This window comes from Paramormyrops kingsleyae, chromosome 9, assembly GCF_048594095.1.
Source record: "Paramormyrops kingsleyae isolate MSU_618 chromosome 9, PKINGS_0.4, whole genome shotgun sequence".
In the NCBI taxonomy this organism is placed as follows: Eukaryota; Metazoa; Chordata; class Actinopteri; order Osteoglossiformes; family Mormyridae; genus Paramormyrops; species Paramormyrops kingsleyae.
The window spans coordinates 37,413,671-37,429,382 of NC_132805.1; the positions used below are offsets into that span (position 1 = coordinate 37,413,671).

Sequence of the window (15,712 nt, forward strand, 5' to 3'; positions counted from 1 at the left end):
CATGTCAAGCCTGAGGAACCCTAACGGTGCATCCAGAATTCATGCGATCAAGATGAACTGCAGACAGCCAACCGCTCTAATTACCGCTAATGGTCACCCCAAAGCACAGACAGAATCACGGTAAAAAGCGCACAGTGCTAGCTAATATCTTATGAAAACAGCACCGGCTATTAATCCAAAGCACATGGAGCGGATCAACGTATAAACCACAAACTGCTAGCCAACAGCTTGAGAAATAGAAGACGAGTGGATTAGTGCATAACACGAACAGCTCATGGAACAAATGCTCCAGCTAGCTAGAATTCAGCACTCAATCCAGTGGACAACGTGCAAACCAACCAGACTGTAGCTCCGTGTTAGGCTAGTAGTGGGGAGCGGGGGGTGGGCTGTGGGTGTAGCCTATAGATAGAGAGGTGGAGTCAGTGTCACATTGACGAAATGACAGGCAAAAGGCCGATCTATAGCAAGATAACACCATGACTAACCCCATGACTGGAAGAGGTCAGCAGGGAATCTCCGTACAGAGATGACGACTTCAGAAAGAAAACGGTGGGGAGAGACAGTGAGGAACAGCAACATGCGACTGTGAGAAGCTGAATAACTTTACGCAAGTACCTCACACAGGGCTTCTGTGTGCGGCCTGTAGGGCACCTCAAACAGCTCACCCAGAAAACACAAAGCATTTCACTGTAGTAACCATATACTGTTAGAATATGTGTAGGAAGAAAGCTGTCTCCCAACTGGCAGCCTCTCCTGCAATAGGTCAGGAGGTTAGATCATTAAAATAAAACGGAAGCCTGGAACATAAAGCCGGACCAGTGTGACACTGGAAGTCGAGCTCCACAGGGAGCTGCAGAGCACTAAACCAGCCTTTCTGAGGCGTGTGGTGTTTAGGCAAGCAGGAGACCAACCCGAGGCTGATAGGAGGGCAGCGGTTTAGAGTTCTTTAGGGTGCTGTAGTTCCTCTGGTCATGGTAGAGCCCAGCCTGACAAAAGGGACGTCAAAACATAGGGGCAGAGAGCACACTATTGGAAAGATGCAGATATTGTTCAGCAACAGCTCCTGAAATCTTTACATTTGTCACCCCTTGGAAAGTGTCTGTGAGAAAATGACATATTGTCTTCTACACACAAAGGTCAGGATGATGTAACTGACAAACAATTCAATGCTTCTCTGTGGAAATATAGGTATATTGGAATGGTGCATTTGCCATTAGGCAACTGATCCAGCTATTCTAGCAGTTTAGTTATCAGTCACCCTGGAAGGGCGTAGGCGCTGGACCTGGCAGTGCATGTCACTACTATGTTTCACACAGATGCACTGACCAGGAGGTCTTTCCTGGAGCTGCTGGACACAGGGCTCTTCAGGCTTAGAGTGTCACTGTACACAGAGGTCTGCCAGAGTAAAGAAGAGAGAGAGCCGTCTCAGCGCACAGACGCGCGCACGCAGACGCGCGCACGCAGACGCGCCCGTGTACAAAAACACACTGCCATTCAGATACATACTGAGGAGCGAGCACTTCTCAATGATGATCTGCTAGAAATTCCATCTGACTAAGAGGGGGGAAAAACAGAGCACAAGTTAAGATGATGGCCACTAGGTTACAGCCATCAGCCATGAGCATACAGACCTCATATCAGACTCTCACTGAGATACATTATTTTATTGCACTGCTGACAACAAAAACAATGAACTGAGGTTTCCTTGTGTGCACCATAGCCTAACCCAGCCTTGCATAACAATCGCACACATCCTAGCTTTAGGTATTCCAATGAGCCCTGATCTAGGATCAGGTAATCATGCTAAAATGGCGGGATGCACACCCCATGGGGCAGATCATGCTACCCCCCGAAATCCTTCCCTACATGCACTCCACCGCACACAAACACACCACCAAGTCCCGTCTGCGCAAGGTATTCACACGGCTTTGGTGGGAAGAGCCTGGATTCCGCAGAGAGGATGATGACGACGACGACTTTAAAAGAGAAAAAAAAAATAAACATGAGGTCACCATGGAAACCACCCGGGAGACTTATGACTGTTCTGCTGCCTACATTAAGACCTATAAAAATCATTAAGCCCAAAAAAACACCAGAACTGTGACACTATAGATCCCAGGGGAATGACAGCATATTAACTCCACCGACCACCACCTGCCAGCTGTGTGAACCCAGCACTACCTGCAGCATGTGGTAGCCACACACATAAAGCTCATCGCAAAAATATGCATAAACAGGCACAAGCAAAAGGTACAAACCCTGCAGCTCCCAATGCTATGAACAGACATGGCATCATCACCCAGCGCCTAAAACAGACAGTGAAAGGGGATAAAGGGAAATGAGCAAAGGAAGCGATGAAAAGGCTGAGAAGAGGAGGAACAAAGTGAGGTAGAGACAGGTATGTCTGAAAAGGAGGGAGACAGAAGCTGGATACAAACCCGGCGATGGTGACTCCCAGATGTGTGAGAAAGCCTGGCCTTCTCAGAGTCTGCCTGAGGAAAGAGGTGGGCCACAGTGGACAACCAATAGGAGAGCAAGAAGATCAGAATCCGAATATGAGCTGCCGAGTTTTCAAGCAGAAACCAACAACATGCAAGCATTCATGAAGGCACACTGCATTAACAATTAATTACTGCTAATTCAGGCAGTACCAGGTCAGACCATTAGTATCTATTGTTGTCAGGAGCAGGTCATCAGTAACCGATTCCTGAAAATGAGTTCCAGGTCATCAGTATCTATTGCGAGCAAGAGTGGGTAGTCAGAATATAATTAATATATTAATAGAAGGAGCAGGACGTCAGTGACCAATGAGTCGTTAGCAGAGCTCCGGGTCATACTGAACAATCCCTGGGTACTCCTTTTAGGTCAAGCATCCCCACAGCTGATCTGCTGACAACTGAATATCAGTACACCAAAGAAAGTGCCATTATGGACACCAGATCATGAAGGAAATGAACAGATGGTTAAAGGAAAAAACCCACAACAGACGTGTTAGTCCAGAGCCAGGGTATGACATGCAGACATAGAAGCCATCCTACCATCCACTGGTGAATCTGGCCCCACTTTCTACTGGAGGATAAGTGGTGAGAATGCTACAGAGAGACCACACCAGTTATGTTTGCATATATGCCAGAAGTGTGAGCAGAACATGTATCTTCATGTACAGAAGCACAGAAGAGGCAAAACTGAACAGGGCAGAAATGCTCCGATATGAACCACAGCATTGCAGTCTACAGATCAAGTACACTTTGTGGGGCCAAATCAAATATTGCACATCAACTCTACTGCAAGGGCTTGACTTGATCATACTGAATGCCATACACAGGATACCCCACAAATTATCCACTAAAATACGCAACACAGTGTACCACCTGGAAATCATCTCATTTGGCAGATAGCATAAGGTCAGGGCGGCCAAAAGAAGAGTGACCTGCCAAGTGACCTGCAAATACCCGCAAGGCCCAAAGGAGCTTAGACTGCTTAAGTTTAAGATAAGAGTCCTCTTCTGACTCAAAGTAAGTCACTATTACAAAATCAAGACTTTCGAGTAACCATTAAATAAAGGGCTTCAATCTAATCTAGGACCCCAAAACATCAACTAGAAGGGAAAATAAAACATTTATGTAACCCAGTGGGTTACTCTGTGTCATACACTGTAATTTCTTGCTGCTAAGCTTGGGCCAGGCTAAGAGTAGGTCAGTGAGCTTACAGAATTAGGAAGGGAAGGGTTTACAAAGACCCTGAAGAAGGAGAACCCAGCTTCACATAAGGGAATCAGAGAGATAGCATTTGAAACAGCCCTGTGCAAACGGCAAATAAGGTCACACCTCAATCACACACCTTGACAAACAGGGAAATTAACATATTAGATATGCCAAGATTTATTGAAGAACTGCTGTCCATCCAGGTCGCTGGGCTCCGCTGAAGGGCTGGAGTTCACTCGCACACTCGCACACTCACAGCCGTACCTCTTTCTGCTGCCGCTCCAGTTCTCGCATGCGGATGTCCCGGGCTTCTGCACGTGCCGCTCGCTTTGCGGCCAGTCTGGCCTCAGCCTGCAGGTGAGAGAAGAGCGCCGCTTAGTGGTTGACGCCATGTGCAGCCAGTCAGGGAAGAATCTTTTTCAGTCAGTACTCTAATAAAATAACAAATGGTTTATTGTTATCTTAAAGCGGCTTAGGTTTGGTCCTGCTTGTTACTGTATCAGACGTCTTCCAGGAAGCCATAATCATTCGACTCAGAGGTGCAGATTCTGCAGTCTGCCAGGTCACTGACTGCTTTCCTGCAGCTTTCAGACTAGGTGTCCGAACCTCACACATTGCACTGATATCCAGTTCATGCTAGACTGCTAACAATCCCAGCATGTTTCAGATAGAGGATAATCAGATATTATCCCTACCAACACCAAAGCTGAGAATTACAGTCTGAGGCTGATTCAGAAGAAGCCAAATACACCCAGTTTGTCTAACATGTGCTTAGCTTATGCTGAAGGAGTAGGAAAACACTTACTACAGTCATTGAAATGTTTTGGCACGGCAAGTTGAGTACAAGCTCAGTGATGCAAAGTGTAAAATCAGCAACAAAGAAACTGACCCAATCAGACAGATGTAGGCACCGTGATGAACAGTGTCTCGTGATGAACAGGCTGCTGAGTGTCTTGCCGTTACCCAGACCTGTAGCATAAGAAGCAGGCCCTGACCAGGCTGGCTACACTCCAACAATCAGGTGACCTTACAGGTCTTTCAGCTTTACTGCTGCAACTGAGACAATTTAATTTCTAACTGCTATGCCTGTTTCCTCAGATCTTTGATGTAATTGCACACACCTAATGTCAAAGGCAGACACTCCTTTAGAGCAGTGTACGGCCCTTTTGGTCTAAATGGCACAGAGCTGGACTATGGAGTGGGACTGATTCTGCAAAGCACCGCAGCAGCAGAGGCTAATTAAAGCCTGCCCTCCCCAACCACAATCTCAACACCACCACCCAGGGAAGCCCCAGCTCTGGTTACTCACTGAGCAGCTGTAAGGGACATGGCTGCAGATCCAGTAGCCCATCTAATCAAGCCTTTATCTAATACCAGCGGAGTATTAAAACACGTAGCATGCCTAGCCTTGCCTGACAAACACATGCAAAGCTAGACCTAGGCAGGGCTAACAAACAGCATTGGAAAGATCAGAACGTGGCCGGGCCTTTAGAGCATGAAACAGCCTGACTGAGCATCTTTGCCAGGAAGAAAAGGGGAAACGCACTCACAGCTATATTCACCCCACCTGAATGTTTTAAAATCACCCAATAAGGGAACTGAACCTCTGCAGTGTTTTTTCTGTTATTTAATGCGTCCATTGTATTTTCTTGTTACTTCATCATCAGCAGGTAATAGTATACATACATAAATTACACAGTATATTAACATAAGGTGCTTCCCCATCAAAGTTCTCATCCAGGAACTTTTGCAGTTCCTGACCACTTTCATGTGTTGCTTTCCCACTGCACAACAAGAACTGTGCTAAATAAGCATGGGAGATGCAAAAAAGCTCATAGGTTGAACTTCACATAAAATTTCATACAAAGCTACACCATCATTCCAACACCTGGTTACTGGGGATATCATTTGCATGGTCCAAAAACACGGGACAAAACATATTTTACACTACCTGCGACATGTTTATGATTTATAATTAAATCAGGCCAGATGATCAATCTTTTGTTTTTCACAGAATGAAAAATGAGAAAACATTATTCTACTAATAAGTGCTGGCAAATTTCACTGCCAGTATCGGTGACATTAGAAGTATGTCGGTTATCAATTGAACTTTGTAATGCAGAATTGAGACCAAAGGAAAATGATATTCATTAATGAATTTAATGCATTTGAAATAGAAAAATAATTACAACCACTCATTTTTAGCTCCACTACTTCTATCTCTCTTCCCTGCACTTCCATGTAACTTCCATGTTAGCACCGGTGCTCATTGTTTATCACTATAAACCCCACCCAGAAGTTCTATGTTGAGCGAAAAGTACCTGCTCCAGAGTAGAAACTAAAAGGCTAAGGAACTACCTCCAAGAACTACAACTGAGCTGAGTTTCTGCAGTGGGAACGTGGCAAAAGTTCCTTGTTCCTGAAAAAGGTTCTTGTAGTGAGAAAGCACTCATAGTGAACTTACATGTATTTGCATGCACAGAACTAAAAAATGTATTCTTAAGTCACCAAGCTGACTAGATGGGTCAACCAGCAACAGGAAGATAAAACAGATTTCTGGTGGCAGCTGTGAGTCAAAACAGGGCAGCTCTGGAATGTCAGTTGGAAACATAACAGATGCCTACCACTACAGAACATCCCAAATGAAAAGCTTTATGTGAGTATACCGTAATGAAACTGAATTATTGAGAGACCAACACTGAGCACTACAGAAAATATAAGACTGGTATTAGGAGAAACACATAAAAATGTGAAACAATAACATCATTGAACCTTCTTTAAACAAACAATCTGGTGTCCCAGAGTTTGAGTACAATAGTTCTATATGTCTTGGAAGATTTCTTACTCAAAAGAAACAAAATTTAACATCAGAATACAAGAAAGATTTGATTCTATGGTAAGGAATGCTTACCCAACAAGCATTCACATCACACATAAGCCACTCTTACCCTCGTTTAAGAAGCTCATTGTGCTAATATATGTGTGAATATCAACTACTAACGTGAATTTGTGTTGGTCACAAGTTAATCCTAATAAAATATTTGTATAATGTTTTTAATCTGTAACTTTATCAAAATTACACTCATTTATTGCAGCACAGGAAATCCCTTTTGCATCAGCATTAAGCCTATGTTTTACCTTAATCCCTAAAGGGCTAAAATATAAAGCCTTGACATGCTTTTCTGTTGCCCATCAGCCTAGACTCATTTTCAAATTAAGCTCCAATGGCAGGAGAGGAGAGATCATTAATTCACACATTAATTCAGTGATTATAAATAATGCCTCAATTCATTTCAACTGAGTCACTAGCATCCTGGAACTGCTGGCACAGACAAGCACAAACATTTGGTGAGGTTGTACTGTTTGCTTTGGCTACGACGTGCTGGGGGGCGCATCTGGCAGCCAGAGCTGTGCCAGTCACCAGCACCAGGCGCTCCACATCTCAGCATGGAGCCCCGCTTTCGCTGCCTAGCTCTCATTACCTGCAGTACCTGGTACAATCCCAGTGTCACAAGAGTGTGCAGTAATTAGACATGGACTGGTGATTAAAAGGTTGCTGCTTCTTGTCCCAGGACAAGTGCTGATGTAGCACCATTACTCTAATTACAAGAATATAAATATCATACTGAATATCTGAATAAATTAACTGACAAGTTGTTCAGAAAAGTGCCCATAAGACAACTGAACAATGTCCAAAAAACACAGCACAGAGGAAATAGCTAGTTACTGTGCTGCTGAGGTCAGGATCTAAAACAGGCTGGCGGAGGACAGTATCTACAGGAAACTACCTCATGTCACATCCTTGCACATTGGTCTCTAGCTTGTATCAGTGAGTTCACTCATGGCAGGCTAATATAAAAATATTAGTTGCTACATGCCTGGCAGCCACAAGTGACTATGCTGTCATCATAATGCAACAGTTCTTTGTGTTGAGGTAGTTTGGTCCCAATAGCAAGGAACTGCACAATCCTCATTGAAGAATACTTCCCTGAACACAGGCAGCCATTCTTGGTACGCAAGAAACCAGAACTGCCATGGCAGACCAAAAATAGACCAAGGGTTGATGTCACCTCACCCCATATCCACACCCTTCTGCTACTAATGATCTGGGGATCAAAGGTTAACTACCAAAGCAGCTGCATAAATGAAGCAAAGATTCTTAAGACTGAGAGCGGAGCCCAACAATGAAGAGTACATCATAAAGTTGCACTTATGCACTGACACTTCTAGGTGGGTCAGGCAAAAACATCAGGAATAAGACAGAGAGCTTGTTAGTCGCTTAAATCTGAAAGAAAAAAAACTGCCAGCATTTATTCCAACTGCACTGTGGCCTATAACACAGCACAAGGTTAAATATAATATACCGTGTAATCAGAATGGTTTAAACGTTCACTGGCAAAAAACGACATCCTTCTGGTGGCCAGAATTTTCCATGATCTTTGAGTTTCCAAGCTCCAGCAGCTGCCTTCAAGCTGAGAGCTTCACAAAGCGGTGGCCTATTTCGAGCAGCCTGCAGACCCAGGAGACACACCCAGTGAGAAGCCTACATGCCCGCATGTCTGCATCTGGCTTTAGTCATGACATAGCATTTACTATCAGACGAAATGATCAGCGGAGAGTCAGGCCCCTCCATTCAGCTACCAGGAGGAACAGCCTTGTAGCTGGGATTCCATTGAGCACTAACACAACATACAAGCAATTGTGGCTTTTGTTAAGTGTGGTAGAGCAGGGAAAACTGCTTCCATTACTGAACAATCCATTCATATTTAAAGAAGTGAAGCATCAGATTCATAATGATATTTTCCCCATATCAAAGGGAAAGAAATTAGAAATCAAAGGACAATAAAGATTACAGTTAGACAGCTACACTGAAGCCTTTTAAAACAGCAACACTTATGGTCACTTTCCTTAAAAGCACTTCCCTTTCAGGCAATTGTAAACAAGGTTGTCTGCTTTTAAAACGGCAAAACTTGAGGTTAATACTCAGCAAAGCTCAATTTCCTATTTGCTTGCACGCAAAATAAATTTAAGATTCAGACTTTGTATCATCAAGCAATAGATTTTACTGTACCTGACATGACAGGTTGTGCGTCAAAACGGACGCATGTCAGAACAGAGTAATCGCACTGACTTTTAGGTGTGAGAATGTGACTGGGAGATGCTTGTGAGGCTGGGATGCTCATAGAGTTCAGTACTTTCTGATAGTAACTATTATACAGTGTGTAGCAAGCATTAGGTAGTGTAGTACTGCAGGGAATACTGGGTAGTGTAGTACTGCTGGGAATACTGGGTAGTGTAGTACTGCTGGGAATACTGGGTAATGTAGTACTGCTGGGAATACTGCTGTCTGATTTTTTTCTTTTACATTCATTTACTTCCAAAAAAAGCTTATATGTGCAAATCATTCTAAGTCAGATACAGACTGTAAAACATTTTACCCTCCAGTTAGGACTAAACCCAAGTATTGCCTCTCACTGTAGACAAATGGTAATTTCATTGCAATGTTACCACTGAATAAAGGATTCTGCACTGATAAGGCTGAGTCACTCTCTAAAAGGCATTATGAAGGCATGTCCTCAGTCAAACCCAAAGAGATATGGCTGAATCTGCCAGCAGCTGACGCAGGCAAGTAGTCTATTAATGGAGTTTTACCCACTCATATCGGAGTTCAGCAGCACACGCTAAAGTAGGACACATGCACACCTCACAAACTGAACTAACCTGCCGGGCCCAGATAGTGAACTGAAAACAGACCTGCCTTTTCACTCCATCTACACCAAACTCGGACGGGCAGTCACACAAAACTGAAACGTTATGTGGGACAAGGTAATTTTCATTATCAGTTCTCCTGATATTAATTCAGAATAGAAAATGTGTTATCACGCTTCATTTGAATGCGTTACTTTGTGACACAGAATCTGCTCCAGTGTGCCTGTCCCTATTCACAGAGTGCTAATCACATAGCACAAGGATGGAGAGGCAGTCTAATGGGACTCACTCCTGATTCATAAGGCAATGTGCCCTATTCAGAACAGTCTTTGGCCCTAAACTAGAACACAAGGCCGTGGGGTTTTGCAACGTTCCCTCGTGGTCCAAAATTGGCCATAAGTAGGTGAGCAAAGAGGATTATGGGACAAGCTCACTCCAGTCAGTAGATGTACTAAACTCTGTGACAACCATCAGACAACCCTCATTTTGGACGTTCAAAATTCACATTACACAGAGACTGATCACTTCACACATATGGACTGCATTTACATGACAAAATATACAATCTTTTCATAGTATCTTCCTAATACATGACCAAAGAAAATTATTGTATTCACTAGAACTTCCATGATCTTCCACACCAGTCATCCACTGCAGGGGAATATTCTTGATGGGATGTGAGTGCATCACATGACCTATACCAAAACATATAATCACATACCACTGGCAATTTAGAGACACTTAATCACATAACCGCATGTTTTTGGGCTATGGGAGGAAATGAAAGCACCTTGAGAAATCCCACAACATGCAAACTTCACACATGCAGAAGCAGGGGTGGGACTGCAGTGCACACCCGCGAGGCGTGAGTCTAAGCCTACAGTGCTAACCGGGGCTGCCACTTTCAAAATTCTTACAGACAGATAAATGCTGAACTATGAACTATGGCTACTTCCTGCTTTCACATGGTAGTGCAGTGAACCATTTTCAAAACTCTTTTTGCACTTTTTTCCCAACCAATTACACTTTTCTGAAGGAGTACCTTCACCTTGCATGTTCAGATCTGTAGACACATTTATGTTGGCAGCATAGTTGTTATAAAAAGAAGACAAGTGTCCAGTAACACTTCACAGCCATGTAGGTGATTTAAAGCACATATAAGGTGCTTTTGAACAGCCCCGCTCTATTACACCTTTCAACTATCAATAAATCAGTTCAGAACATAACAACAGTGCCTGTTATATCAGAACAGTTTTAGTGAAAAAGTGCAACACTGTAAAAGCCTCAGAGTTCGGTGGTCCTGCAAGGTTCACTTTGTTGACGTCACCCCCCCCCCCCCCCCCCCATGACCACTGACTGGGGGCTTGAGGACAGCTGACACCTGCTCTGTAACATTTGCTTTTCTATGGACACCAGTCCCTTGAAGCAGTATGCAGCAGAGACCCTAGGACCTCCCTGAGACTCAGATACACCACAAGAGAAGGCAGGCATCTGAGAGACGCTCCTCTGGGCTCACATAACAGGTAGAGACACGAATCTGTCTCTGCTTCCCAGAAAAGTGCAGTGCAGGCCTGGACTGGCCCCTCCCAAAGATGCTCACTCCCTGAGAGTAGCAGAACCTGTACTCCAACATAGTAAGCAGTAGCCAGACAACACACACCTTTGCATTAATGTAAGCCTTAAGAGCAGGCCTCAGAGGATCACCACGAGGCTGTCCACATCTCAGATCTTACGGGAGTGAGTATTGTATTTGTTAGGTTCATCACAATGCACAATGGAAACATCTCCTTTCACAGCTGGCTCCAAAAAGAATTTTTTCCCATCTGGTGCTTATTAAGGCCCAGGTGTTTGACCTAGAGGAAATACAGTACACTGCTAAAGTACTGAGTTGTACTGGAGATCAGGGGGGAGACCAGTCCTCTAACAGTGACAACTTGTAGAGGTAGCTTTACTCAAGAAAACAAAGCTCATATTTTATTTCTAAATGCCTGCTGAATATACATGTTTCTATTCATGAGCCTATAGCTAACAATTAAAACAAGCTGCAAAACATGTAATGCATCCAGTGGGTGCAAAGTCTGCCAATGTCTAAAAGTGCTACGCTGGAAGCTACCAAATTCATTACATTTTTGTGATTTCAACCATTAACAGCTTAAAGAAAGTTAAGATGTTGGCATTTGCACCCACAAAAGACCCTTCAGGTTAACTTCTGTCAGACAGGTAGCTCCGCACAAAAGCACAACAAAACACTCTGGCCACTCTGGCCAATGACACAGCCATCTGCTAGCCAAAAAAAACCCCAAAAGGAGCAGACTAAGGGTGCGCCAATAACAGGCTTGCTTTGGGAGATAGGCATGGCCTTATCAATCTTGTGCAATGCCTGCCCAAATAAACACAACACAAATGCCTATATAAATCTGGACACTGTCCAAAAAAGGCTTCATATCACACCCACACACATATTTCCTTTCTATGACATTAAAATGCACATGGTGGCATGACAGACCCCCCAAAGCTTTCCTCTATATATAGGGCATGTTTATTCAACAAGACAGAGACACCACTGAAGCCAGCCAACAGCCCTGAAGCTGGTGTCATGACAATGGACATTCAGAAATAATGACCAGTCTTAGTAAGGCTTTTAGCAGGATATAAGGGTTTTTGTTGTATATTTGTATAAAACATACAAAAATACAAAAGCATTACATTTAAAAACATATAAATTGCATGCCGTAGACCACAGATGATAATATGTGGGACGTTCTCTGCTCTGGGACCTACTAAAGGGATATTCTGGAAATAAAGATCATAATCTAGTCCCCAGACACTAAAGCAATTAATGGAATTCTGAACTTTCATTTATTGTGGCCTAGTTAACAAGTTTCAGTACCGTACATGTACATTATGAATTATAAATTGCATTATATAATTTGCATGTGCTTGCATAGGAGAACAAATGTGAGAGAGTGCATGACAAACTGTAAATGACAGAGTGAGACTAACTGCGTATCATACTCACCTCCCTGGCGATGCTACTCAGAGCCTCATCCTCAGCAGAAAAGCGGTCCTTGACGGGTGCCCGCTTGCGTCCTGATCCTGGGGTACCCATGATTTCTCCACAAATCAGCACCTTCCGCTGAACTGTACAGGAAAACATGAAGGGACAGAAAAACATTCCAACATCAGTGTTTTAAATGCAGCATCTGTCTCCTCAGAGGACAGCTCTGCATGGATTGGCAGCCCAACCTAAGCAGTCCTTCACAGTAAACACCCTAACATGGTAACCAAATGACCCATCCATCCATTTTCTAAACTCGCTTGTCTTATGCAGGGTCGCAGGGGTCTGGAACCTACGACTACAAGGCAGGGAATAACCCAGGATGGGACACCGATCCATCAGAGGGCACACTCACATACGCACATACACATACATGGGCAATTTGGAATCGGCAATTAATCTCAGCATGTTTTCATTGTGGGGGGAAACCAGGTTACGCAGAGGAAAGCACACAACAACACAGGGAGAACATGCGGCACCACATATATGGATCCGGGCAGGGATTCAAACCCCAATCCTAGAGGAATGAAGCAAGAATGATAAGAACACACAACCAGCAACCAAACTAGGTCCTTACTAATGACTTCAAAGTTTCACACTACATTCATGAATTTGTTCTACCTTCTCCTTCCACATTATTGTGCACATCTCTGCTTAGTACTGATGGAGTTCTGGTAAAACTGTTTGTAAAACCAGTATGACAGAGCATTCAGAATACAGCATAAAGGACATGACTGTGTGTGTATTTCAGGGCACGAGAAAGTCTGAATGCTCTCTGTGATTGCAGGGCCACTAGACCTAGAAAAAGGGCTTTATTTATAGAGGCTCAGGACATGTCCTGCAGGGTGGCAAAATACAGGACCAAGCATTAGAGCAAACTGCAACCAGCCTCTAACTGGCCTTAACTGGGTTTACAAACTATACCATCAACATCTGGTTCCTCACTTAGACACTACATTAAAGGCATGGACACAAGAATCAGAGAAACAGCTACACAAGCAGAGTTAAAGTGCTCAACTGCATATTGATGCATCTATAATTGCAAAAAAAAAACAAACATTCAGCAGATCATCAATAAAAGCCACAGCCCAAGCAGCACTTAACAGTGCAAGGGAAACATCCATTTTTAAAATTGTTTCTCCAAATATTATACATTTTCACCCAAAAAGTTTTATGCAACATTTTTTAAGAACTGGAACATGAAAAGTGAATCTGAGAAGTAAGATTCTTTATCTCAGAAACTCATAACTTCTAAACTGGCATCTCACTCAGGGTGTACCTCGGCCTATGCTGCCTGGTACAGGTTCCAGGCCAAATGACAACCCTGCCCAGGAATAAAGCTTAACAGATGGATGGAAAATGTCTACTTAATAGATTATACTACTTATTAAAATACAGACACCGAAATGAATATTAAACTATAAAAAGAGGCAGAAAAAATCATTTAAAAATTCTTATACATACATTAAATACAGTTAACTATCTTCACTAGCTGATAATTACTACTCATAATTATACTTTGCGGCAATAGTAGAGCAAGTGTGTTGACTGCAGCCCACGTTAACGTGAAGCCTCTAAAGAAACGTACAAAATATACTCAATTCCAAACACAAGTAATTAATTAAATCAACAAGCCTGTTTATTACTGACAGTTCTGGCAATCAGATTAACTGATATCCACAAATCTGACTTGCACACATCAAAAGCAAGTGTCACCATGAACAGGAAACCAACATCATGGTTAGCGGTCTGGTTAAGACGCAAATTGTGGTTAATCTTTCTAAAACCAGATAAAGGCTGCGAGCTTGGTTAAGTCTGGTTAAGACGCGTACCTTCTAAACCAGTAGGACATTTACACCCATTCTCCTATACAGTGGTCACAGGATCTTTTTGGACTGTCCAGCTGATCACCGGTACACGAACAGCGGATTCTCCCGGAGACAACCCGAAAAGCCTAATTTCTCCTGAAAGCAGTTGACCGGTTTTCTTTGGGCTGAAGTAAGAGCGCCTCCCGGTGAAGCACTTTATCCCTTGCGGACGGGGGTCGGGAAGCCCAGGGCCGGATCCTTGCACTTTTGCCATTGGGGCCAATGGTTCCAAAAACTAGAAACTAGCTGCTACCGTCTCTCGCCAGTATCGCGGGTCTCACCTGCTGCTGAATCCGACTGGGGTCGCTCCCTCCGAGCGGGGACGGACGGCCGGCCTTTCGGACGGGCTCGGCTTAACGTCCGTTTCCAGTGTGACAGCGAGAACGGACACCGCCCTCGGCACTCCTTTACTTAAGTGCCGCCTTCACTTCCCACTACCAATTGCCTTCACCCTGTGGGCCTTTAATCCCTCCTGACGGTAGGCGGCTGCGGTTGTTTCCTTCGCAGTCAAAGTACAGTTGTTGGACCAAGGTGCTTTCCGACTACGCCGCCACAGTCACCGTGCCCGTCTTCTCCCCACAGATCCTCGGAGTGACACAGTGACGCTCCAGTACCCGGATGTCTCTTCGCGGTTGCTGCTTTCAGCGATCCCTCAACGCGGACCACCTCGATTGGTTCAATAACACCTTTCGCCACACTGACACCAATCACAGCTTACTTTGTCTAGTATGCGTTTAATAAAAGACAAAGAGGACACGAGCGCAGTCTAATGGTTTCGTTTCGGTAATGTATGTGTGATACTTCTCGAAAGCATATATTCAGATTTATTCGGGAATATAACTATGAAAAACACACTAAAACTTGTCTTGGATGACATATTCATGTCTACTTTCATTTGGCTACTAATAAAATCACAAATTAAATGACATTTATTATCGGAATTAAACTATAGTATCATTGCTTTTCGTTTACTTTTCTGTAAATGTAAAAAGGAGATAATAAATAAATAAGAATATATAAGCAGGAAATAGTGTGGCGGTATGTACGGCGTATTTTTCATGTTCTATGCAAAACCATTTTAAGCGCTATTTTGTTTCACTGTATACTTCCACATTTTGCAATAATGAAGTTTGACTTGACATACAACAGCAGTACTCATCCCTTTAATTAATTATTTCTTACTAAATTTACTGGAATTACTGCCATAATTCTATAATTACTTGTATTACATTTTCTTACTGCTTGGGATATGTATCCATTTAAACAAAACAATAATGCACCAATTTAGTTATATATATTATAATAATTTCACGTTTGTGAGTGTAACATTAGAAATTATTTCCATTCTCGTCTGTTTATCGTGTATCGCCTTG

At 43.3% G+C, this 15,712-nt stretch overlaps 1 protein-coding gene across 12 annotated transcripts in view; it reads right to left on the reverse strand.

Annotated features, from left to right (window-relative positions):
• The window catches only part of lrrfip2 (leucine rich repeat (in FLII) interacting protein 2), a 28,041-nt gene extending 13,086 nt beyond the window's left edge, over positions 1–14,955 (reverse strand). For 3 of the 12 annotated variants that reach the window (XM_023825701.2, XM_023825698.2, XM_023825700.2), the window contains exons 1-3: positions 14,621–14,950; positions 12,433–12,554; positions 3,969–4,055 (exon numbers count right to left, since the gene is read on the reverse strand). In XM_023825701.2, the coding sequence (XP_023681469.1) occupies positions 3,969–4,055; positions 12,433–12,522 (177 nt within the window). In that variant the 5' untranslated portion in view covers positions 12,523–12,554; positions 14,621–14,950. Of the gene's footprint in view, positions 1–339; positions 400–485; positions 534–911; positions 987–1,326; positions 1,396–1,506; positions 1,555–1,892; positions 1,977–2,258; positions 2,307–2,438; positions 2,493–3,038; positions 3,093–3,968; positions 4,056–12,432; positions 12,555–14,620 lie in introns of all 12 variants that reach the window. The other 9 variants (XM_023825696.2, XM_023825691.2, XM_023825693.2 and 6 more) reach the window with 6 other exon arrangements.
• Positions 14,956–15,712: the final 757 nt, after the last annotated feature.